The 24,512-nt window shown below is 35.7% G+C and overlaps 1 protein-coding gene across 1 annotated transcript in view; it reads left to right on the top strand.

Annotated features, from left to right (window-relative positions):
• The window catches only part of GDAP2 (ganglioside induced differentiation associated protein 2), a 70,662-nt gene that overhangs the window by 36,360 nt on the left and 9,790 nt on the right, over positions 1-24,512 (top strand). The window contains exons 8-12 of the mRNA XM_044672492.1: positions 3,149-3,225; positions 8,905-8,981; positions 10,701-10,840; positions 11,299-11,353; positions 22,127-22,270. Coding sequence (XP_044528427.1) covers positions 3,149-3,225; positions 8,905-8,981; positions 10,701-10,840; positions 11,299-11,353; positions 22,127-22,270 — 493 coding nt within the window. The remainder of the gene's footprint in view (positions 1-3,148; positions 3,226-8,904; positions 8,982-10,700; positions 10,841-11,298; positions 11,354-22,126; positions 22,271-24,512) is intronic.

The following is a 24,512-nucleotide window of genomic DNA, read 5'->3' as shown; positions in this document are numbered from 1 at the left end:
CGCTCAGATTTCGCGTGCGTTCTTGACTTAATGGGGTCCTAAGTCTTGCTGCTCTCAGGAACAGGTCCCGGAGCTGCTGATGACTCGATGGGTGCCCCAAACTTGCTCTATTTCTTTTTAGCTGGGTTCGGAGCTATAGGTGAGTGTGGATGGGGTGGGGGTGGGGCGGTTGCTCAGCTCGCGATTTAAGGAGAGCCCTTTTTAGCCTGGAAATGTCTCGATTCCACGTACCTTCCACGCTGTGCCCTGTTGTGGGGTTCCTCCGTTCGTCTGGACTTGTTTTTATGTCCCCTTGAGGAGTTTTGTGTGTTTCGGTCAGGAGAGGTTAAGAGCTGCTTCTTACTCTGCCGCCATCTTAACCCGGAACCTGAAGATCCATTCTTAAAGTTTTTATATTTAATCTACATTTTATATTTCCATTGGCCTATAACTAGTTACCATATTTTACATAATCATAACTTCATTTAGTGGTTTATGCTTAATAAGTGTCAGATTTAATAGAAATGATATTTGGTATTGATATCTGAGCAGATTATCCCAAATATGTTCTAATTTCCTAAAATGTAAATTTTTCCATCTCCAAACTAAAAGGATCTTCAATTAGTAATATTCTTAAAAAGATATGAATGTGGGGGCAGCTGGGTAGCTTAGTGGATTGAGAGCCAGGCCTAGAGAGGGGAGGTCCTAGGTACAAATCTGGCCTCAGACACTTCCCAGCTGTGTGACCCTGGGCAAGTCACTTGACCCCCATTGCCTACCCTTACCACTCTTCTGCCTTGGAGCCAATACTATGTATTGGCTCCAAGACGGAAGGTAAGGGTTTAAAAAAAAAAAAGATATGAATGTATTTCATCATTAACAGGACTAGGGGAGCAGTTGGGTGGCTCATTGGATTGAGAGGCAGGCCCAGAGACAGGAGGTCCTAGGTTTAAATCTAACCTCAGACACTTCTGAGCTGTGTGACCCTGGGCAAGTCACTTAACCCCCATTGCCTAACCCTTACCACTCTTCTGCCTTGGACCCAATACCCAGGATTGATTCTAAGATGGAAAGTAAGAGTTTAAAAAAAACAAACAAAAAAGGACTAGATTGGCCCCCACAAAAAAACCAATCTTTTTGCCAAAGACTGGGAGTAGGTTTGCTTTACTCCCTTGCAACTTAATGACATTTAAGTTCACAACATCATAAATCACACTTTGTAATGTATTATCTGTATTTCTCCACAAGACTTTACTAAGTACTATTTCTTTTCAGTAGCTGTGAAAGAATTGGGCATGTTATCTATAAATTCACAGTGAATAAATCTAAGTTCCTAGAAGTTTTATCCATTTGTACCACTGACTTGGGGTAAAATGTAGTTATTTCCTAGCACTTAATTTCTCTATCAGCAAAATGGGAATCATTCTTCTTGATAATAGGATTTTTAGACTCTCAACTGAAATGTATTCTGTGTCATCATTTTTCCCTTCTATTGGCACTTTTTGGCAGTTTCAAGAGCCTAGTGGCCCTGGTATACATCATTTGTCACATTAGATGCTAAAAACATGCCAAGGGAATGATCCTTTAGCCATAGGTTGTCCCTAAGCCGTTTAGCCTACAACTCAACTTGTTTTCAAATTATTTTGTTGTTTTAACTTTTAATTTCTCACTTTATATTAGTGACCTTATAGCAGCTGGAAGAAATAGGTTTATATTGCTCTAGTGGTGATACTATCCTATATGATCCTACATTGCTTGTTCAGAGATGCTCATCCAAATATCTACTTTGAAAGTTCTTTACTGTCTCTATGTGACAGTATCTGGTATAGTATAATTGGCATTGTGTATAAGATGATGTTAGCTAAAATTCAATAAATTTTTCTAGACGGGTAATAGGAGCCTGTCTATATAGAATAATATTAGTGCATTGCATACCATCTGTGCCATCTCACATCTGACTTTTGTCCATGGCTTCCCATTCCAAAGAAGATTCATCTAACATTTCAGGTCTTTTAACATTCTATAGATACTACTTGGCACTTGGCTTATCTGTCATTTTCTAATTGGACACTTACATGATATTTTTTACATTATTATTGGTGATGTGTTACAGTCTATTTATACCTGACCTATATCTCTAAATTCCATTGCTCATTTTTCCTCCAAGTAATTTCAAATTTAAAAAAAAATCTGTCCTTTCAACCCATCACTTAGCATTTTTTTTTCAAAATCCCAAGATAAGTCCCTCAACGTACATATATGTGTGTTTGTGTACATGCATGTGTGTGTATGGGAGAGAGGGGTGGTTTCAACCTACCCATGCGCAATTACTTTTTCTCTGGTTATTTAGATCTGTCCTGATTTCTACAAATAGTGTTACATATTATTGAATTCTATAATCCCTGTTGGAATCTGGGAAAATATACTCTCAAATATTTTATAGCTTCTGCATTCATTTTCAATGGACTTTTTCTTTCTTTTTTCTTTTTTGCTGTTTTCTTGATTCTCTATAAGAATGCCGAGAATTGATGTATATTTATCTCATATCCCACAACTTTACTGAAATTATTATTTTAATTGTTATTTTAGCTGTTTTCATTAACTCTTATAGTTTTTTAAGTTTGCCATCCTTATTTTCTGAAGAAAATGATCATTTTGTTTTCTCTTTGCTTCTTCCCATTCCCTTATTTTCTTTCTCTTATCTTATTGCTATATAACTAACTTTTCTAGCTCTATATTGAGTAGTTGTATGATATTAATGGGTTTCCTTACCTTTCCATGATTTATTGGGAAGACCTCTCATTTTTCTCTGTTACATAGACTCTTTGCTTTTGGTAGAGTGGGAGGAATATTGTATTTATAGTCAGACAGCTTGAATTGAAATTTTAACCTTTGTGACTTAGGACCAGTCACTTACCTTCTCTGGGTCTCAGTTTCCTAATTTATAAAATGAGAGTATTGAACATGTGACATCATTAAATCTCCTCCTACTCTGATTGTCCAATCCCATAATCATGTCAATGAAACATTGATTTTGTTTTTTTTTCCAAGGTTTTTTTTCCTTAAATAATAGGGGGAAGTCTTTAGTTTAGGGAACCATTTGTAAATTTAGTATATGCTATTATTGGGTATATTCAAACTAACAGGAATATATCCTTTATTTCTCTAGTTATAATCGCTGGCTATGTCAAGCAAGAGCTGAGGATCTATCTGATATTGCTTCTTTAAAAGCCTTGTACCAAACAGGTAAGTTTAAGTGAATGGTGGGTTGTTTATTTACTATATACTCAGATCCTAGTATGTTATTTGATAACTTTTTTTTAGATCTTCCTTCAGCTTATCTCTATAGTATTTGAACCTCATGACTAGTTTTTGTGTATCATTTTGTCCCTAAAATCAGATTTGGCCTGCAAAATATACTTTAGCTAAGCCAATATTGTTGCTGATTAGATCAGAATTTATTCTTTTAGCAACCACAGCTCATATTGTTTCTTCTGTTATTGATATAATCATAGGATGGGAATTTGTTCCTTTTTATATACCTCATGTGCTCAGATTCTTGTGAAAATGAAGAATAAGATAATAAGAATTGTACTTCAAAGTAAAAAACCCCTGTCTTTCGAGGTTATGTTATATGGTAAATAGTGCATTTAAAGTCAGAGAACACAGACTCAAATCTCACTTTTGCTGCTATACTAGTAATGTGACCTAGAACAAATTGTTGGACTTCTCTGACCTTGGTTTCTTCATCTATTCTAATTTATGTATTAGAGTAGATTACATCTAAGGTCCCTTCCAGTGTTTAAATCTGTGATCCATGCTAATTTATATTTTTTTTTACTTTATTTTTGAAGAAAGTAATTCCAATAAATAAAACAATAATCAAAATAAATATCAAAGTTAGCATTGTACAGTGAATAGAGAGTTAGCATTATCTGAGTTCATATTCAACCTTTGACACCAAAATCATCATAATTAACATTTTGTTGGCTTCTGTAATGTGTCAGACTATATGCAAAGTGCTTTACAAATATCTCATTGGATCCCCAGAGCAACCTTGGGAAGTGAGTACTGTTGTTATTCCCATTTTATACTCAAGGAAAGAGTGGTTGTATTACTTGTCCAGGGACATGCAACTAATGATTGTCTGAGTATAGACTTGAACTCAGGTCTTCTTGACTTCATGCCCAACTCCCTCTCCACTACACCACCTAACTTGTTCCGTCGTGGAAGAGACATCTTGAATGTGTTGACCCAGGCCAAGGCATTTACCTTTCTTTGTCCCGCCCAGAAATAGTCTAGAAGTTACAGAAAATGTTCATATGAGCATTGGTGGATGGCTTCCCTCACTGGGAGTTCCCTACACCAATTAAATACAGATACTATAGATAAAATCAAAGCCTGTTCTCCCTAGAGCCTTTCAGAGATGTTATTACATCTTGCTCTTATAACACAGTGCCTCTATGGCATCCTCCCTTCTTTGTTTTTTATTAATATTAGCCATTTTTATCATAATAGAGACTTTCAGTTTTCCTTTTTCTGCTTTTTCCGAGATTTAGATTTTCATGGTTCTATCTTTCTGGGGTTTTGTTTTTTTTATTTTCAAGTATAATCATTTGCATCTTTCAAAGTTTATATTCTTTTATTCCCTTGTTTTACCTTCTTAATAAATTGTTTTTGTTGTAATTAATGATAATAACATTTAAGAATTTATCACATTATCTGCTTTAAAGTGCCATTCTCTTCTAGACACAAATAAGCAATTTTCAACTGAACTAAGTCATATATAAGAGGCAACTTAGAGACTAACTTTCAGCTCTCTTTGGAATCCCTGTCTGATTTAGAGTCTTTCCAAAGCCCAAAATAGAGATGATAGAAAGAATTCCAATGAAGCAAAAGAGGAGTCAGGATGAAGAGGCCAACACAGATAGATAGATAGAAACCTAACCAGCCATCCTAGCTTTGTTTTTCCCCAGTTTAGATTTTAGAAGTATACATTCAGAGATGGGAGCAGGAACAGGTCAAAGTAGCTCAGTAAAACAACATAAATGATCCTGGGAAAAATTTGCATTTGGACTAAAACTTAGTCCAGGGAACAGCTGCCAGGAAAAACCAAGGACACTCAAGGAAGGACAAGGAGCCCTGATTTGGGCTTGTAGCACATCAGGACCGTCTACTTATTTATTTCTGTTTTCTCTGCCATGGAAAAGACTAGAATAAAAGTGACTGATGGGAAACTGCTATTCAAGGTAAACAGGGAAATAGGCTTCAAGTGCTTCTCCTATGAATCCAGGACCTGTCCCTGATGGGTTACATCCTGGATAATGAAAACTGGCAGCTGTGATGGCTGAGCCATTGTCAGTATAATTGGAAAGTTTCTGAAGAACAAAACTGGAGAGGGGCACATTTTTCTCCTCGTTGGTTTAAGTAAGAGGATTAGTAAATTAAGTTGATTAGATCGAAGAGGGTAGTTGTTCAGATTTTCCAAAAAAGGAAAAAGAACACAATGAGGTGAATTTTGATTCTTGGTAAAATTATAGTTACATGTTATTAAAAGAGATGGTTAGTGAACATCTAGAAAAGAAAGGTTCAGTCACAAATATCCAACAATGGTTCAACAAAATCACTTTATACTAGACTAACCTTATGTCATGACTAATAGGATCCCTAAATTGGTAGGTCAGGGGACTTCTGTAGACTGTAGACGGAGCTTCCCTACATATTAACAAAGCTTTTGATGCAGCCTCATGCTATTTTTGTGAAAAAGATGGAAAGATGTGAGTTTAAATGATACAATTAGATAGATTAGGAACTAGTTACTTAAATTTAAAAAAGTAATTGTTAATGGCTTGATGTCAACTTGAAAAGAACTCTCCAGTGGAGTGCCTGAGAGTTCTTTCATTGACTCAGTACTGCTGTTTAACATTTTTATAAATTACTTAGATGAAAGCATACATGGCATGCTTGTTAGTTTTGCAGATGACATAAAGCTGGATGGGAGGAGGCAGGGAGAGAGAATTCATGTACTGGGTGATAAAATCTAAATCTAAGAAAATATTGACAGACTAGAACTTTCTGCTGACTCTTTTAAATAGCAACAAATATAAAGTATAAAATAAAGGGCATCTAGGTGGCACAGGGGATCGAGGGCCAGGCCAGGAGTCAGAAACTCATTTTTTTAAATTCAAATCTGGTCTCAGACATTTACTAGCTGTGTGATCTTAGGCAAATACCTCAGTTTCCTCATCTGTAAAATAAGCTGGAGAAGGAATTGGCAAGCCTTTCTAGTATCTTTGCCAAGAAAACCTTAAATTAGGTCCCAAAAAATGAGACACATCTGAAAATGACTAAACAGATATAAAATATTTCTTTTGAATTCATATAATTGGATTAATAAATACAAGATGAGAAAGACATGGCTAGAAAATAGTTTGTCTGAAAAATATATTAAAGTTCAAGTGTACTACAGACTCATAAATGAATGACATGATATGGTAGCCAAAAGAGAAGATGATCTTGAACTGTATACAAAGAGATATAGCCTCTGGTTAGGGGACAGGTAAGTGGGTCAGTGAATAGAGCACTGGGCCTGGAGTCAAGAGGACCTGAGTTCAAATGTAAAAAAGGAAATAACAAACACTCCAGGATCCTTTCCAGGAAAACACCAGTATTTGCATGGTCCACAAGGTCACAAAGATTTCAGAACAACTGAACAAGTAAACAATCACCTCTGGATAAAGGAGATGAAAGTTTTGCTGTGCCAATGCCCTTGTCTGACCATAGCAGAAATATTTCATTTCTTAGTGTACAATATTGAGGACATTGATATGTTGGAGAAATTCAGAGAACAGCCAGATTTATAAAGACCTTCAAGTTCGTGTCTTGTGAGAATTGGTTAAAAGGAAATGAAGATGTTCACCTTGGAGGAGAGAAAGCTTATGTTTGTTCCCTAGAAGAAGGAACCTAGAGAAATGGGTACAGACTGTAAAAAAGGAAACTTATGCTCAATATAAGGAAAGTTATGATTATAACTATCCCAAACTGTAAATTTCTGCTTTGTGAACTAAACTATCTCATTTGAGGTCTTCAAACAAAGCCTAGATGACCTTTTTGATATTGAAAAAGATATTCTTTGGGAATGAATGGACTGGATGGCTGCTGAAGTCCTTTACAACTCTGAAATTCTATGATTATACAACATTCTAAATGTTTAAAAAGTCTTGTGTGTCTGACATGACTCGAAACCTTTTGTTTCTAAAGAATTTGACTCCTTAACACTTTGGTCTAAGTAATATAAATTATTGAAAGAGAGTCATTAGAATAATCTACCAAGTTATATACTATTTGATTCTACCTAGAAATATTATTTGCAAATGAAGGGGCACATCCATTAACTGCAAATGTAGATCACAACTGAAACCAACCCCCCCAGCATCCCTTTTCCCCTCCCCCCCAAATTAAGAAATGATTCTTGTGAATTGTGGCCAAAAAAATAAAATGCATCATGTTGAAGCATATGACACGTATCTCCAGATTTAGTGAATCTGGTCTCTCTGACAGTGAAAATGGCTTTTGTCATAGGGCAGTGATGGCAAACCTTTTAGAGACAGATTGCTGGGCTCCGCATCCATCCCATATTCCCCCCCCACACACCCGAGCAAGTGCTGTGCCTGCTGCCGCCCCCTCCCCCCCCAACCCCGATTGCATGCCATGCCCTTTGTGTTGGGTGTGCCCTGCCTTACTCCCTTACCCCACATAGGGGAGGGAGAAAATGCTCCATTGGGCTGCTGGGCAGAAGGGTGGATGAAGTGAGGAATGTCTTTAGGAAGTGTAGAGAGAGGGAAGTGGCCTGAGTGCTCTGCTCCCCTCCAGCTCTGCTGCCTGTGAGCTGCCCACCTTACCCCTTGCACACTCCCATTGGGCTGCTGGGCAGAGGGGTGGGGGGTGTGAAAAATGTCATCAGGCCTGGTGGAGAGGGAGAGTGGAGAAGCTCTGCCCAAGTTCCTCTGCCTTTCTAGTAATGAACTGGAGTAGAGGAGCAGCCATGTGCCCACAGAGAGCTCTCTGCATGCCATCTTTGGCACTTGTGCTATAAGTTCTCCATCACTGTCATAGGGTCTACACTGAATCCTTACTGACTTGATGAGACCTGAGTGAGTTCGTGTCTTTTTACCCTGCCCTTTAAGAGTTTAGGACCACCTCGACACTATAAAGAGGCATAGGAGGAAAAGGGGTTCATCCAAGAACCAGCAACGAGCTGAAAATAAGCTGCTGAGGCAGCTGCGTGGTATAGTGGGGTGATGGCAAACCTGTGACATGCGTGTCAGCACTGACACACGTACCCATTTTTGATGACACGCAGCCACATGCAGCCACATACAGAGAAGTATGGGGCCACATGCCGAGGATGAAACATTCGCTGTAGTGTAGTGTAGACATTTTTATTATTTACACTATAATTATTGCAAAATTATGTTTCTTTTTCTCAAAGTGACATACCGCCTGAGTTATGCTTGGGTTTTTTGGCAAATTTTGACACACCGAGCTCAAAAGGTTGCCCATTATTGGTCTAGTGGGTAGAGGATAGCACTTGGGGGACAGGAATACTTGAGTCCAAATTCTGCGATGTGACTCACTCGCTTTGTGACACTTGGCAAATCACTTAACCAATCTCAGCCTCTGTTTCCTTATCTATAAAATATGGTGGGGATTCAAAGAAAGGGAAAAGACAATCCCTACTCAGGGTACACGAAGTCTAATGGAGAACAGAGCATGAACACGAGTGTGTGTGTACAAACAAGCTCTATAACAGCTACCTCACAGGATATTTATGAAGATCAAATGACTTAACATATATAAAATACTTTGCAAATCATAGTATAAATACTGACTTGTGGCTGCGGTTAATGCATTCTCCTTTTGTAGGTGTGGATAATTGTGGTCGCACAGTGATGGTGGTGGTTGGAAGAAACATTCCTGTTACATTAATAGATATGGACAAGGTAAAGCACAAAAGGACCCTCCCTCATAACTAATGATGATATTTATGGGGAATACACTCATGCTCATTAATTATAATACTTAAATTGTAAGGTAGGGCTGTTTGTCTCTGAGGAATAAGCTAAGTTCTTAGTGTGTGTAAACATTTAAGTTTGAGGTTATACTATAATAAAAATTTAAAGATAAGGACCTTTCTTATGATAGATAAAAATCAACTACTTTGCCACTGAAATGAGATGACAAGCCTATGTTAGATTTTTTTTTTTTGGTTTGTAATTTTATCATCTATTCAAATTTTATCTAACTTAGAGGATTAATAGTCAACTCTTGATTATTCATACAAATGCAAGGGAACTAGATATATGAATAGTCCAAATTTTTTAATATCTGATGAAGATTTTGAACAAAATATATATACATATATGCGTATGTGTGTGTGTATTGAAAACGATGCATTTTATCTTCACATATTATTCATTTTCAGTGCTGTCCACATTGAATTCTCCATTTTGACAAAAGAAGCAAACATCTGATACATGTCTGACAATCTATGCAATATTCTGTCTTTTTAATAGGAACGTAGAAGCTGACCAACTTCTTTACTCTAGCTGGTTGTTTGAACTTTTCTCTTGTTATGAAAGGCCGACATAAACAGAACTAGTCTGTATCCAATTCACAGTAACTCCTTAAGTCATCAGTCCTTTGCTTTTTCTTTTGCTAGTGAATCATCCCACCCTATGCTATATATATCTATCTTATCTTTGTACTCTTGTTTTAAATTTTCAAGTGTCTTTTAAATTTTATACTTTTTGAAATGGAATATTTGTCTTAATTTATCTCTGAGTCTTTAAATCCTACTTTTCTTACTATTAAAAATCTTAAGTATCCTAGCTTTGTGACCATGGGCAAGTCACTTTACCCTACTTGCTTAGCCCTTACTGCTTTTCTGCCTTGGAACCAATACTCAGTATCAATTCTAAAACAGAGAGTAAAGATAAAAAAAAAACAAAAAAAAAAAAAAAACTCAAATAACTTAGCATCTTCAGGTTCAAGTTGCTTTCAGCTTCATTATTCTGGTCATTATTAAAAATAGAAAGTAAAAGCTAGCCTCAAATTGAGCTGATGCTAGTTAGTTAGCATGTTCTTTTTATGGTAAGAGTTGATCATATAAGAGTTATGTAGACACTTAATAGAAATGCAGAAAGTTTAAAAGATAGGAAAGGGTTAGAAAATAATGCATTGAAGGAAAATGGCAAGAATGTGATTAGGGACACAATAACTTGATTATATGGAATTATTATTTCAACACAAAAGATTAAAAAGAAATATACTGTAGTATATTTGAAAGTTGTTAAACATTGGAGTGGCATTTATCCTTGGGGAGCTTTAAAAGTAAGCTTAATTCCTATTGGCCTAATTGAGATGACAGGAGACATACTAGATAATATCTCAAGGCTTTTTAAGAAGTATACGTGAGAGCCTGGCCTAGAGAAGGAAGGTCCTGAGTTCACATCTGGCCTCAAGTACTTCCTACCTCTGTGGCCCTGGACAAGTCACTTAACCCCAATTACCTAGGCCTTACTGCTCTTCTAACTTAGAGCCCTATACCTAGTATTAATTCAAAGACAGAAGGTAAGGGTTTAAAAAGGAAGAGTATGTGATTCTTTGAAATGAACTACTCCAAAAATGACCTGTATTTTTCCCTCTTCTATCTTTTTCAGGCTCTGTTATATTTTATCCATGTAATGGATCATATTGCTGTAAAAGAATATGTCCTAGTATACTTTCACACACTTACTAGCGAATACAATCACCTGGACTCCGACTTCCTGAAGAAACTCTACGATGTCGTTGATGTCAAGTTAGTCTCATTTTATTTTTAATGAGGGAAAGGAAGGAGGAGGGATAGTTAGACAGTGCTTGCTCTCTCTGTCTCTGGTCTCTGCCTCTCTCTCTCTCCCCCCTGCCCCTCTCACTCTTCCTCCATCCCTTTCTCTTTTCCTACCTTTCTCTTAATCTTTTTTTATTTTTGTCTATGACATTTCAGGATTTTAACATTTTTAAATAGTAGATCTCACTGTATATAGTTTGTCCCACCTGAAGGTGGCACTAACTGACTTGGATTTCATATCTAGCATTATTCTGTGAAAGTGGATGAAAAGATCTCAAAATATCCCTTTGTATCATTAGTTTTGAGGCTTGGCTTGAATTTCACTGATGTGAGCCAGAGCTATAAAAAGTTTTAAATGTATTGAAATACTCAAGAAGATAGTTAACAATTTTATGTCACTTACTGGTCTTTTTCTCCGTTTACATCAGATACAAGAGGAACTTGAAAGCAGTTTACTTTGTCCATCCAACATTTCGATCAAAGGTGGAGTATGTGCGCGTGTGTGTGTGTGTGTGTGTGTGTGTGTGTGTGTGTGTGTGTGTGTGTGTGTGTGTGAGAGAGAGAGAGAGAGAGAGAGAGAGAGAGAGAGAGAGAGAGAGAGAGAGAGAGAGAGAGAGAAAGAGAGAGAGTTCATTAAATTGGGCATATTAAATATGCTGTCTGCCTGTACTGAACACTGAAATGTTTCTTATTATTGCTGTTGTAATTGGCAGTTGATTTCTTTTCCTCTACTTCATAAGTGAATTTTTATACTAATTCCTTACTATTATAGTATTTCTCACTATTACATAGTATAGCAATTAACATTTATATGAGTTCTGTGTGCTCATATATTTGTGGGTGAAAATCAAGTAGTGACATTTGTGTTTTCCATATTTTAAATCTGAAGTTGGGCATAATTCACAAGATTATATATAAGAATTTGTGTGATTGATTACAAAGTCATAGACAATGGTATGTATTGGAGAGGCAACATGGCATGATATATAGATTCCTAGTCTCAGGAAGACTCGTTTAAATTCTAACACCTACTAGCTCTGAGGCCTGAGCATTTATTAAATGCCTAAGGTGTTCTAGAAAGTGTACTAGGTACTGTGAGAATGGAGTACAAAGAATGAAGCAATTCTTTCTTTCAAAGAGCTTATATTCTAATTGGAGGGACTATGTATGTGTATGTACATATACGTGTATATATGCATTTGTATTTTTGTACTGATTCCAAATATATATGTACATATATATTTATATGTACATTCATATTTGGGAAGAAGTATCTATGCATGTGAGTGTATGCATATGTATGTATCCTATTTTTTTTTTTAAATAAGAAACCTCAGACTCAGAGTAATGATGAAATTTCCTGATTACCTCTCCTAAAAAGAAGTATCCTCCCTCCTAAATTATGTTTTATTTCACCACTTTGTACATTTCATACATTAAATAATATGTTAAATGCTATTAATAATTTCATTTTTCCTGTGTGTGCATTATATAATATAGAACAACTTTGCATCAAACATATTTCATGATGATGGTAAATAACTTTTGCGGTCTCTACCTTCCCTATTTTATGCCTTATTTGTTGTTAATGACAGCATCAACAAGAATCATCAAACAAAATTATCTTTTAATGAATCTTGTGTGATTTTTGACATATATACAGGAAACATTTATGGGAGGAAAACCTTTCAAGTGGCATATTGTTCCACCTACTCAAATGCTTTTTTTTTTTTTAATTTAATTAAAAAAAAAAAAACCTTTCCTTCTATCTTAGAATCATTACTGTGGATTGGTTCTAAGGCAGAAGAATGGTAAGGGCTAGGCAACAGTGGCTAAGTGATTTTTCCAGGGTCACACAGCTGGAAGTATCTGAGATTTGAACCCAGGACCTCCTGTCTCTAGGCCTGGCTCTCAATCCACTGAGCCTCCCAGCTGCCCCACCCCAAATGCTTTTAATAAATATTTAGCAAACACAAGAGAAGAGTCTTGTGACTACAAAGACATGGTTTGCCGTTGACTATGATTTGCAAAAGATTGCCTGTACCTGTCTTAAAGTTTCATCAAAGGTGCTCTTCTTGGATATAAAGATTATTCTCCTAAAATTTTGTCATGTCAGAAAAGTAGGCATATGAATTGGTAGGTAGTTACCCTTTTAAATTTTTTCTCCAAGCTTTCTCTTTTAGATGTCTTACTGTATGATAGATTTAGAGACCAACTAGTCTAGGGATTCTTAACCTGATGTCCATGATCTTATAAAAATATTTTGTTTACTGAATATCAGCATTATTGGTTTCCTCTGTAATGCTATATATTTTATTTTTAAAATATCCTCAGAGGTTTGTAGGCTTCACCAAGCTGCCAAAGGGATCCATGACACAAAAAAGCCTACCCTAACCCCTTCATAGGTGAGGAAACTGAGAATCCATCCAGGCTATCTCTGTGTCAGTGATGGCAAACCTATGACACGCAGCCGTATACAGAGAAGTACAGGGTCACATGCCAAGGATGAAACATTTGTTGTAGTGTAGTGTAGACACTCTGTGCACTATAAATGACAATTCTACTTATGTTAATTTACCTATTTTGGTTTATTGAATGCAGTTATATATTACAATTATACATTTTTGTTATTTAAACTATAAATATTGCAAAATTATGGTTTTTTTCTTGAAGTGATGCTCAGTTTTTTGGCGAATTTTGACACACCAAGCTCAAAAGGTTGTCCATCATTGTTCTATGTATACTTGACTTAATTACTTCTCTCCATTTTCATTTTCTTTAGTTCTGTTTTTGCCGCTTTGTGTAGCACATCAGGAACTGCAATGTTAGAGTCCAGATTTATATGGTGAAGAGAGCTTGTGACAGAATTATTAAAAAGTATTTTTCATTTTCCATCTGTTCTTTATCCTTCCATTTTCAACCTTTCAGTTCACTTGGGCAGGTCTAGATTAATTGGGTTTCTCATTCTTCTTTTTATCAATTTGTTTTATCTTCTGTCATTTCATTATTTTATAAAACAGCACTATAAAATCTTCAACCTTTCTTAAGATTTTATAAACAAATTTATATGCTAAACTGGCTTTGCCTTTGGCTAGCATATCCTTCCATCTGGTAAGAAGACAAAGTATTTGCTAGTGAAGCTTCTAGGCTTAGTGCTATTTATTTAATAATAGTTAAACTTCCTTTTAAATGGTAATATTTTGAACCACTATCTGCTGTTTTATCTAGTTCCCATTTTTCAGGGTTAATAGATCCTTTAACTCAGTGCCATAGCCTCTCATTTTTATTCTTATAATATAGTATTGATGTTTATTCTTGCTCTAACGGGTCAGTGATCTGAATGTTCACCGATAGCTGATTCACATAAGACTCTCATATCAGTAATAGCATCTTGTCTGTTAAAATGTTTCTTAAGAGATAGTCAAGTGTCCCATGAAATATTTCTTGTTGCCTTCGGATATATAATAAAACCAACTCTTTTATTTGTTCCTTTAAAAAGATATTTTGAGCCATGTTTCCATTCAGCTGCAATTCCCATATGTCTTTTATTCATAGTGAGAATATCAAGGCTCTTCTTGGAATAGGCCTACTTATTTATCACAGGCTAAGACTCACACACTTAAAATTCTAACTCCTATTTAATGTTTATAGACTTCCTAGAAATTATATATGTAATTCTTAGTATCCTTTTACACCATTCTGCCACGCACTGCAAAGACAAAATAGAACAAGAGCCATTTTGTATTTTGTTTGTTTCATGAGTTGCTTTGGCAAAAGAATTAATCACCAAGTAACCAGCTTTTTTGATGCAAGTAAAAATGAAGGTGGTCTGATAACTCAGTGATCCTTAGCACTCTTAGAAGCCCATCTTTTTAGAAGTGCCATTTGCACAAAATGGTTGTTCAGAGTTCAGTTAGAATATTAATTATCTGAACACTGTACTTATATTGACTTTATTAATAGAAACATCACACCATTTATTATGCTTCCAGTCAACTTAACTTTCTAGGTCTTTATCACAAGAATTCCTAGAAGTCAAGTCTTCATGCTTTCTTAATTTATTAAATCAATTTATTTAAATTAAGTTAATTTATTGAAAACCAAATTCAGGGTTATATATTTATGACAGTTAAACTTTATCTCATTAGTTTTGGTCAGCAATCTGGCCTATAAACATAATTTTGAAATCTGTTTCTGCCATCAATTATAGTAGCTATCCCTGCCAGTTTAGTGTTAGCTTCATATTTTAACAACTGTGCCTTTCATGACCTCATCAAAATCATAAATTAAAATATCGAACAGTACTAGGCCAAAGAAATATTTGTCTTACAAAAATACTAATTGGAAAATTAAATCCTGACGCATATATATGCATTATATACACATAGCTTTCTATTTATCAGAAATCCAAGTAATCAAGAAGTCCAAATGGCTAGGTTTTTTTCCTAATTCTGAACACTAAGAAAAAGATAGAGAAAGGGGAAAAAAAACTCGGCCAGGTCATTTAACTTCTCTAGTGTCCCATAAATCTTTAAGAGTAAATGTTGCAGAGAAGATTCCAATCAGCACTGAAAGAAGTTCTTTCCTGGGAGTTTCTTCTGCTGATCACAGAACTGAAAAAAAGATTTTAAAGAAAAGATAGATACATACACTCATGCTGATAACTGCAAAATTCTGAATCTCCCTTTGATTTACTAATGAAAGATTGAATTGTGCTCGTTGTAGTTTGTGTTTAGTCATTGTAATCTTTATTTATAAAGTGGCAACTCATGAAAGCTGTGATCAAAGACAATTCACATTGACAGTTGTGTTTTTAAGGTTTGCAAAACACTATTCACATTCTCTCATTTGAACCTTATAGCAATCTTTTGAAGTATATGCTGCAAATATTATACCCATTTTTCAATTGAGGAAATGAATGTGCAATGATTTCAAGTTATTTGTTCATGTTAGTGAATTGAGAGTTATTGATTGGATTTAAATCTAGGTATTCCTAAATGGTCTAGTTCTACATACACTCTACTGGCTTTCTCCCTGTTGTCAGAAAAACTCACTTTAACATAACTTCCCATTCTTGACTGGATGAACATCTGTGAAGCACTTATTATGGACTGTGCATTATACTAACTGCTGTGAGTTAAATTCAAAAGAGAAGCAGTAAATTTATGGAAGAGACTGTTCATGAGGAAGTGGTGATTAGAAGATGTCATAGGAGTGGGGAGTAATGTTGTATGACATCTGATTGGCAGGCCATTCCAGAAGGGATGGTAGTATTGATTTGATTACTATTCTCAGAACAAGAGTTAAGAAAGAGATATGGTATAGTAAAAAGAGGTGAAGCACAGTTAGGAGGTTTCCCTCTTCTCCAGCATATTATCCTTCCTATATGGTAGCATCCAGAAAAGAATACAATACTCCAGAGGTGGTCTATGTAGGAAAAAGTACAGTGGGTCTATGAGAGCCTTTTTCATGGAGCTGTGCAGCCTGAAATCACATTAGCCTTTATCAAGTGCCATAGTACACTGGTGACTTAATGTTGATGTTACTGCCTAATAATTTTCAGACAGTTGCTAGACTTTTTTTAGCCCCTACCATATTCCAGGCATGTGCTGAGTGCTGGGGATACAGAGAAAGGCATAAAACAGACCCTGCTCACAAGGAACTTTCAATCTAATGGGAAGACAACATGCAAATAACAGATAGACAAGAAATGCACAGGATGTACTTGAGATAATCAGCAGAGTATAAACACTAACTTTTAAGAAGGATTTGGTCAAGTTTCACGTAGAAGATAGAATTTTAGCAGAGACTTGAAGGAAACAAGAAAGGAGAGAATTCCCGGCACAGGACAGCTGGTGAAAATGTAGATGAAGTGTCTCCTGCTGATCTCTAACCATGTCTCACCCATCTTGTACTTGTGAAAGCAATTTTTTTTCATCTAAGTGTAAGATTTTTATTTTATCCTATTAAATTTATTTTACCTGATTAAATTCCATTTTAAAAGTTACAGTTTAATGCTTTTACTTCTCAAGATTTTTCTAAATATTGATTGCTTTCGAATGAAGTGGTCTTCATGGTTGGGTTTGTGGCTTGGAGCTTGACCCCAAAAGAATGTGATCAACCAATAAAAAGTAGGGAAGTGGATTATTCCCCCTTCTCACTCCCAGATTCAAACTTAGTAGCCTATTCTTTTGAAAATCAAGACATTTTTCCATCTCACTGCAGCTCTTTTGTCCTTGAAATCAGTTCTTCAATTCTCTAAAGTCATCAGCGTCCTTCCTCAATTGCTGTTTTTTTTACTCTACATCAACCACTCACAAATATGGTTACTGATTTTGAACTTTGAAAATTCCTCATCTGAATATATAATGTTTTATTCTTCTCTCTCCTGCTCTTATTTCTCTTAAAAACCATTCTTCATATCTACCGTAACTTGTAGTTTCTTCACCCTTCTCTAGTCTCCTAGTCATCCCCCTTATTCTAACCTGGAACCTGTAATTGACCAGTTCAGCTGTTAACTTCTTTTCTGCCCTTGATTCCATTGCTCCCATAATCATGATTGACCAAATCTCTACCCTATTTTACCTGATATTATCTACTTTCTCCATCTCTACCAGCATAGTACTAAATACCCTTAAAGGAAGCCACTCAGTTGTACCGGCTTGGTCCACTACAAATTCAGAATTCCATCCTGACTGAGCCACACTAACATAAACAAATTTCTTTTCTCTTCTCAAAATGACTACCACATTCTGTTTAGTGGCTCTCCCAGACTTCTAACTGCAAACTTCCTATTCTTTCTTTCTTTCTTCTCTACTTCCTGTTAGCAGAGTGCCTCACCTTCTACTTTACTGAAGAAATTGAGGCAACTCATTGTGATGGTTATGATTATGTCTCCATTCTTGTATACTTATACATAAATCTCTTACTCATTAGAATGTAAGCTTCTTGGGACTTTTTTTTCCTTAGTAAAAGCTTTTTACATGATCAAATAGCATACTTCTATAGTAATCATTCAGTATTATTGATTACTCATTGTGGATGGAGCCTGGTACTATTCAGGCACTATGGAAACATCTAAATCAGTGATTCCCAGAGTGGACACCACCGCCCCCTGGTGGGTGCTACAGCGATCCGGGGGAGTGGTGATGGCCACAGGTGCATTTGGGGGTGGTAAATAACTGTAAGGGGGCAATGATAGTATGTGATGGGGGTGCTAAGTAATATTTTTTCTGGAAAGGAGGTGGTAGGCAAAAAAAGTTTGGGAACCACTGATCTAAGTGAACCCAAGTAATTGAGACAAATGGATTTCCAGTGACACTTGGAAAGACGTAAGTCCTAATGGAGTTGTAGATGTAAATGGAACACAAAATGAAGTTAGTCTAGAAAAATAATATATAAGAAGTGAGAAAAATTTGGGATCTAGAAAGAAAAAAGGAAAATTCCCTCAGGAGGAATGGTATCTGCAATGATGTAGAGGTGATAGGTTATAGGTCCTTTTCATAGAAAGGATTTAGAGGACAAGATGACTTAGTGGGTGGATTGATCACCCTAAAGATGACTTCCTTAGATGGTCTCTGCTCTTGTTCATTAAAAGAATTAAAATCATTTCCATCTTCAGATCTTCTAAAGATGTTCGTGAAGTTAGATGAAAAAAAAAAAAAGAAATCTTGTTCTCTCTGCTTGATTGATATTCAGTCTACCAACAAGCATTTATCAAGCACCTATTGTTCAGCAGGCACTATACTAAGCACTAGGGATCCAAAGAAGGTAAACATAATCCATGCCTTCAAGGAAATATTGTCTAGCTGAGGAAATATGTAATAGCTGGTCACAGTTTTGATTCAGGCAATGGAAAACTTGGATTTTTCTTTTTGAACTTATTACCTCTTAAAATAGGATATGACGCCCTGCCTACTTTTCATTGTGTTCACTTGTTAAGGACACACACACATACCCTTAGAGATCCTTCACATAGCTCCAATTTAAAGTTCATTGGCTTTCAGACATCGCTGTTAATAGGGGTAGAGATGAGATCTGATGGGACCTATGGTTTCATTTGTATTCCTGGTTTAAAAAACTCCCTTGCCAGTGCAGGTTAGGAACTTCTTTTCTTAGAGCATTGCCAAGGATACTGAGAAGTTCAGTGTTTGGTCCAGGGCCCACTCAGTCAGCATGTGTCTGAGGCAGGACTTGAATCTAGGTCTTCCCAACTGAGTCTACCTTTCCATCCACTCTGCCATGCTGCCTCCTTAATAATAACAGCAATAATAAGTTGCATTTATATAGTACTTTAAGGTTTATAAAGCTCTCTACAAATATTCTCACTATACCCTCACAACAACTCCGGTGGGGTAGTGCTATTATTATCCCTACTTTACAGATGAAGACATGGTGGCATAGAGAGATTTAAGCGATTTGCCCAGGTTCATACAGCCAAGATGTGTCTGAAGCAGGATTTTAAATCAGGACTTTCCTGACTCCAAGATTAGCACTCTATGCACTGTGCCACCTAGATGTTCTGTTTTGGACTTGTTGAATTTGAGATGCAAGATTATAACTCAGAAGAGAGACAAGGGTTAGATGTATAGCTCTGGGAATAATCTACATAGAGCCATGGGAGGTAATGAGGTCACCTATTGAGACAGTGTAGTGGGAAAAGAAGAGAACCTTGGCAGGAGCTAGAGAGGAAAGAACATTCAGGGGGTAAAAGATGATCAACAGTGTCAAACATAGAGATTAAAGAGAATCAAGATTGAGAGAAAAAAGAAAACACTTTAGATTTGGCATTAAACTCTGGAGTCCAATCTCAAACTAAATAAATCATTTAAATGCTATCATTATTTACATCAAAACCTTCCTGGTTTTTGGCATTTAAAGCCCCATTCACAACCTGGCCCCTTTCTTCCTTTCTGTTTTTCCTACAATCTTATTCCCTTTCACATACCCTTTGTTCTGCCTAGTAAAGATTTTTTTAAGGATTGAGGAGATTTGGGTATGTTTGTACGTAGCAAAGAAGTAAATAGAGAAAAGGGAGTGGATGATGATAGTGGAAGCAGTTTGCTTGAGAAGTTGACAGGGTACATGTCAAGGGATTAATCTTAGCTAAAGGGGACAACTTCAGAGACTAGAATTTTAAACTTAAACAAAATTATTATAGAAGTTTTAAATAAGAGATGAAAGAACAATAAAGTATTTTAATTCCTCCTTTTCTAATCTCCACCAATCAGCTCTACCCCTAAAAGAAATTAAAAACCCACAAACAACATATTGCCTTTGAAACCTGGGTAGTTACGATAAGGAGGTGGGAAAAAAGAATACCTAATGAAAAGGCTAAGCACATTTAACAGTTTCTTCCTCAAATAATAACAGTTTCAATCTGGGTGTCAATGAAAGGAGTAAAAGGTAGTGGCATGTAGGGGTAGCTAAGTAGCACAGAGGTTAGAGCATGAGGCCTGGATTTCTGAGTTCTAATGTGATCTCAGACACTTCTTAACTGTGTGACCCCGGCAAGTCACTTACCCCCAATTGCCCAGCCCTTATTAAAGATCATAGTGTAAGATATTTAGAAAGTGAAACATCACTAACCTCTCACAGTTATGGGGTAGGAGGTATATTTACCAAAGAGATGGGCAAGAACAAAAATAAAATAGATAACTTCAATTACTTGAAACCGAAAAATTTCTGCAGAGACAAAATAAGGGAAATGGTCAAATAGGAAAAAAAATCTTTGTTTTAAATTTCTCTGATAAGGGTTTGGTATTCAAGCTATAGATGTGTGTAAGTATAACATCGATTTCCCAATAGTTAAGTGCTCAAAAGATTTGGAAAACAGTTCTTAAAATAATTTCAAAGTATTTACAACCTCATGAAAAAATGATTCAAATCCTTTATAAGAGAAATGCAAATTTAAAAATACTTGGTGTTTCACCTCAAACAAAATGCCAAAAATGGCCCCAAAATGACAATATTCACTGTTGGCAGTATTGCAACATGATAGGTACCCAAAAACATTGTTGGTAAAGCTATGAAATGATAATGATACAAATATTTTGGAGAGCAATTTGGAATTATGCACATAAAGCAGCTAAAATATCTATACTCGCAAGCCATCAGTAAAAAGAAAGTCTCCATATACTGAAATAATTATAGTTGTAACTACAGCAATATAAACGCAAAGAACAGCTACACACCCAAAATTTAAAAGTTAATGTAACTTTTTTTTTAAGTGTCCTTTCCATTTGCCAAATAGGCATAACTGATGAACCCAGAGATAAGCTGATTTTTGCTTAGGGTCACATAGCAGATCAGAGACATGAAGGATTACACCCAAAATTGGGACTCAGTCTCTTAGCTCAGCATTTTTTTCTTTTTTTTTTTTAATTTTATGTATTTGCTTTTTAGAATACTTGTCCATGTTTACATGATTTATTTTCTTTCCCTCCCTGCTCCCAGAGCCGACAAGTAGTTCCACTGGGTTGTACAAATATTGTCACTTGATACTTATTTCTATATTATTCATCTTTGCTATAGAGTGCTTTTTTTAAGGCCTAAACCCCAAATCACATACCCATATATACATGCCATAAGTGATGTCATATGTTTTGCTTTTGCATTTCTACTCCCATAATTCTTTCTCTCAGTGTGGATAACATTCTTTTACATAAGTCCTTCAGGAGTATCCTGGCTTGTTTTAATTTTCTCAGACTGTACCCAATACCTGGAATGTGCCCCCTCCTCATTCCTCTTCATCCCTAACTTCAAGTTTTGATTGCTTCCCTTCAAGACTCATTTCAAATCCTCTTTTGGTTAATGCCTTCCTTGACCCTCCCTTCCTGACTGCTAGTCCCTTCCCTCTAAGATTACCTTCCATTTACTTTGTATGTCTCTTTTATGTACATAGTTATTTGTTTCCCATCAATATGTGAGATGCTTGAGAGCAGGGCCTATGTCTTTGCTTTTCTTTGTATGCCTAGAATTTAGCAATAGCTCCTATAGTAAATGCTTAATAAATGCTTATTAAGTGGCTAATTATGGCTACTTCTTCTTGCTCAGTTCTAATATCCTCAATATCAAGGTTCTTTATTCATATACATTTTTTTAAAATCATACCTACTTAGATATAATTTTAAAAATCATGAACATAGGTTCATCTTTCTAAATATTTCATCTTGTTTCTGTTTGATTTTACCTGATATTCTTAAGGAAAAGTAAATGCCACTAATTGAAGTCTTTTTTTTCTTTTCTGTCATTTAGGTATCAACATGGTTTTTCACTACGTTTTCTGTCTCAGGACTAAAAGACAAAATCCACCATGTGGACAGCCTCCACCAGCTATTTGCTGCCATATCCCCAGAACAGATTGACTTTCCACCCTTTGTTCTTGAATATGATGCCAGGGTAAGAAGTTAGAGAATACTTTTTATCCTCCTCGAATTTGAATTCAAGTCCCTCATTTTACAACATTACAAAGAGATTAAGTAACTTACCCAAGGTTACATAGTCAGTTAATAGAAGACCTTGACTCTGTCAGTCAATTATATTCTCATGGACAATACAACATCTGTAAATTAGAGTAGAAACTAAATGGCAGGCAGCTATAGAGAGGAAAGCATTAGTAATGGGAAAATTGGGAGAAATTAGGAAGAGCTGCTGGAATTGGTGCCGCTTGAGGTAAAAGTAAACCAGGGAGTCTTAAGAGTCAGGTGGGAATGAAACATTTATGAGGAATAGCTGGGACAGAGATACAAATTTGGAACACTCAGCTGCCAGTACAGCGAGGCAGCAGAATCGTGGTGTGCTTGGGAGGCATTAGATTGCAAGCAGATGCATAAGTAGGAAGGAGCCATGGTGTGAGGACTTATAAATGCCATTTGAACTTAGTAAAGAAAAACACACAGCATCTGTGCTTTACCCATAGTCAGTGCTTAATAAATGCTTTTTTTTTTCCTTCATTCATTATAGGACATTATTAAGGTAAATAGACATTTTTTTAAATAGATTTGAAGCCTCCTTAAGTAGGCTACTTTCCTAGAAGGCATCTAGATGGCATAAGTGGATTGAGAGCCAGGCCTAGAGAGAGGAGGTTTGGGGTTCAAATGTAGCCTTAGATACTTCTAGTTGTGTTACCTTGGGCAAGTCACTCAACCTCCATTGCCTTGCCCTTACTGCTGTTCTATCTGTATATTTCTTTTTCTTAATTGATGAATTTTATTTAAACAGGTAAACATACTATAAAGTATACTTTCCAAAAACTATTAAGCTTAGGACTGTATATGGCTTTTTAAATAAATGTAACCCTGTATTTTTATAATTCACTGGTTTTTTAAAAGAATTCAAGGCTTTAATTTTAAAGAGATAGTAGCAACTTTGTATATTGTCTTTAATCTGAATTTTGTTGCTGATTAATGATGTCTCACTGTGTAGACAGTATGTATTTTTTCCTTTGTTTCTTCTTTCTTCACATGTTTTCCTATATTTCTCTGAATTCTTCATATTCATCTTTCTTTATAGAATAATATTTCTTATACTAAAATTCCAAAAGTTGTTCATCTGTTCCTCAACTACTAAGGACATGATTTGTTTACAATTTTATTATTATAAATATTGCTACAGTAACCATTCTTATACGAAGAGTTTCTACCCTCCCCACTTTCCATAACTCCTTTGGCCCACAAATCTTATATTGGGACCAAAAAGATAAACAATTTTTGTTTTATATATTTCCATACAAAATAATCAGAACAATTTCTAGCTTTACCTCCAGTAAATTAGCATTTCTCTTTTTCCATCACCCCTACCAATGTTGAATTTTTCCATCTTTTATAATATTCACCCATTTTGTATATGTCAGAGTACAGTTATTTTAATTTTTATTTATTTGATCATTCACCTTTTAGAAAACTTTCAGATGATTGTTTCTTTTGAAAACTGCTTGTATATATCCTTTGGCCACAGAGCTATTGGGGAATGGCTCTTATCTTTTAGATTTTTGTCAATTTATATATTCAATCAAAACTGTTTAATGCCTATTCCATACTTTTCCTTGTGTATTTGTTCTTTTTTTTTGTATTTGTGCTTTTATTTTAGCAAAAGCTTCTTAAAATGTAATTGAAATAATTTATTTCTTCTATATTTTGCTTTATTAAGACACCTTTTCTTGGAAGATTTTTTTTAAAAGAGTGAACAGGGCCATTTGTTGGTCATATTAGGGTGGTGTCAGTCAGCAAACATTTATTAAGTGCCTTCAAAGTGCCAGCTTCTGTGCTAAGTTCTTGGAATTCAAAGAATAGTTGAAGACCATTCCTGCTGTCAAGGAACTCAGAATCTAATGAAAGAGACAACATTCAAACAACTATGTACAAACAAGCTATATGCATAATAAGTTGGAAAAATAAACAGATGAGCAAGGAGAATATTCCAACCACTGAAAATACCCAGAATTGGGAGATGGAAATATCTTATTTGAAGAACAATGAGGAAGGCAGTGTCTTTGGATTGAAATGATCTGAGGTGTTAGGAAGGGTGAGGCGGCTTAGATATGATATAAGAAAACTGAAAAAGGAAGCATAGGCTTAAGAAGGACTTTGAAGGGCAAATGGAGGATTCTTATTTGATCCTGGAGTAATAGAACTAGAGTTTA

Source organism: Gracilinanus agilis, chromosome 4, assembly GCF_016433145.1.
Source record: "Gracilinanus agilis isolate LMUSP501 chromosome 4, AgileGrace, whole genome shotgun sequence".
NCBI classification, from domain to species: Eukaryota; Metazoa; Chordata; class Mammalia; order Didelphimorphia; family Didelphidae; genus Gracilinanus; species Gracilinanus agilis.
This window is presented reverse-complemented; position numbering and strand designations above follow the sequence as displayed.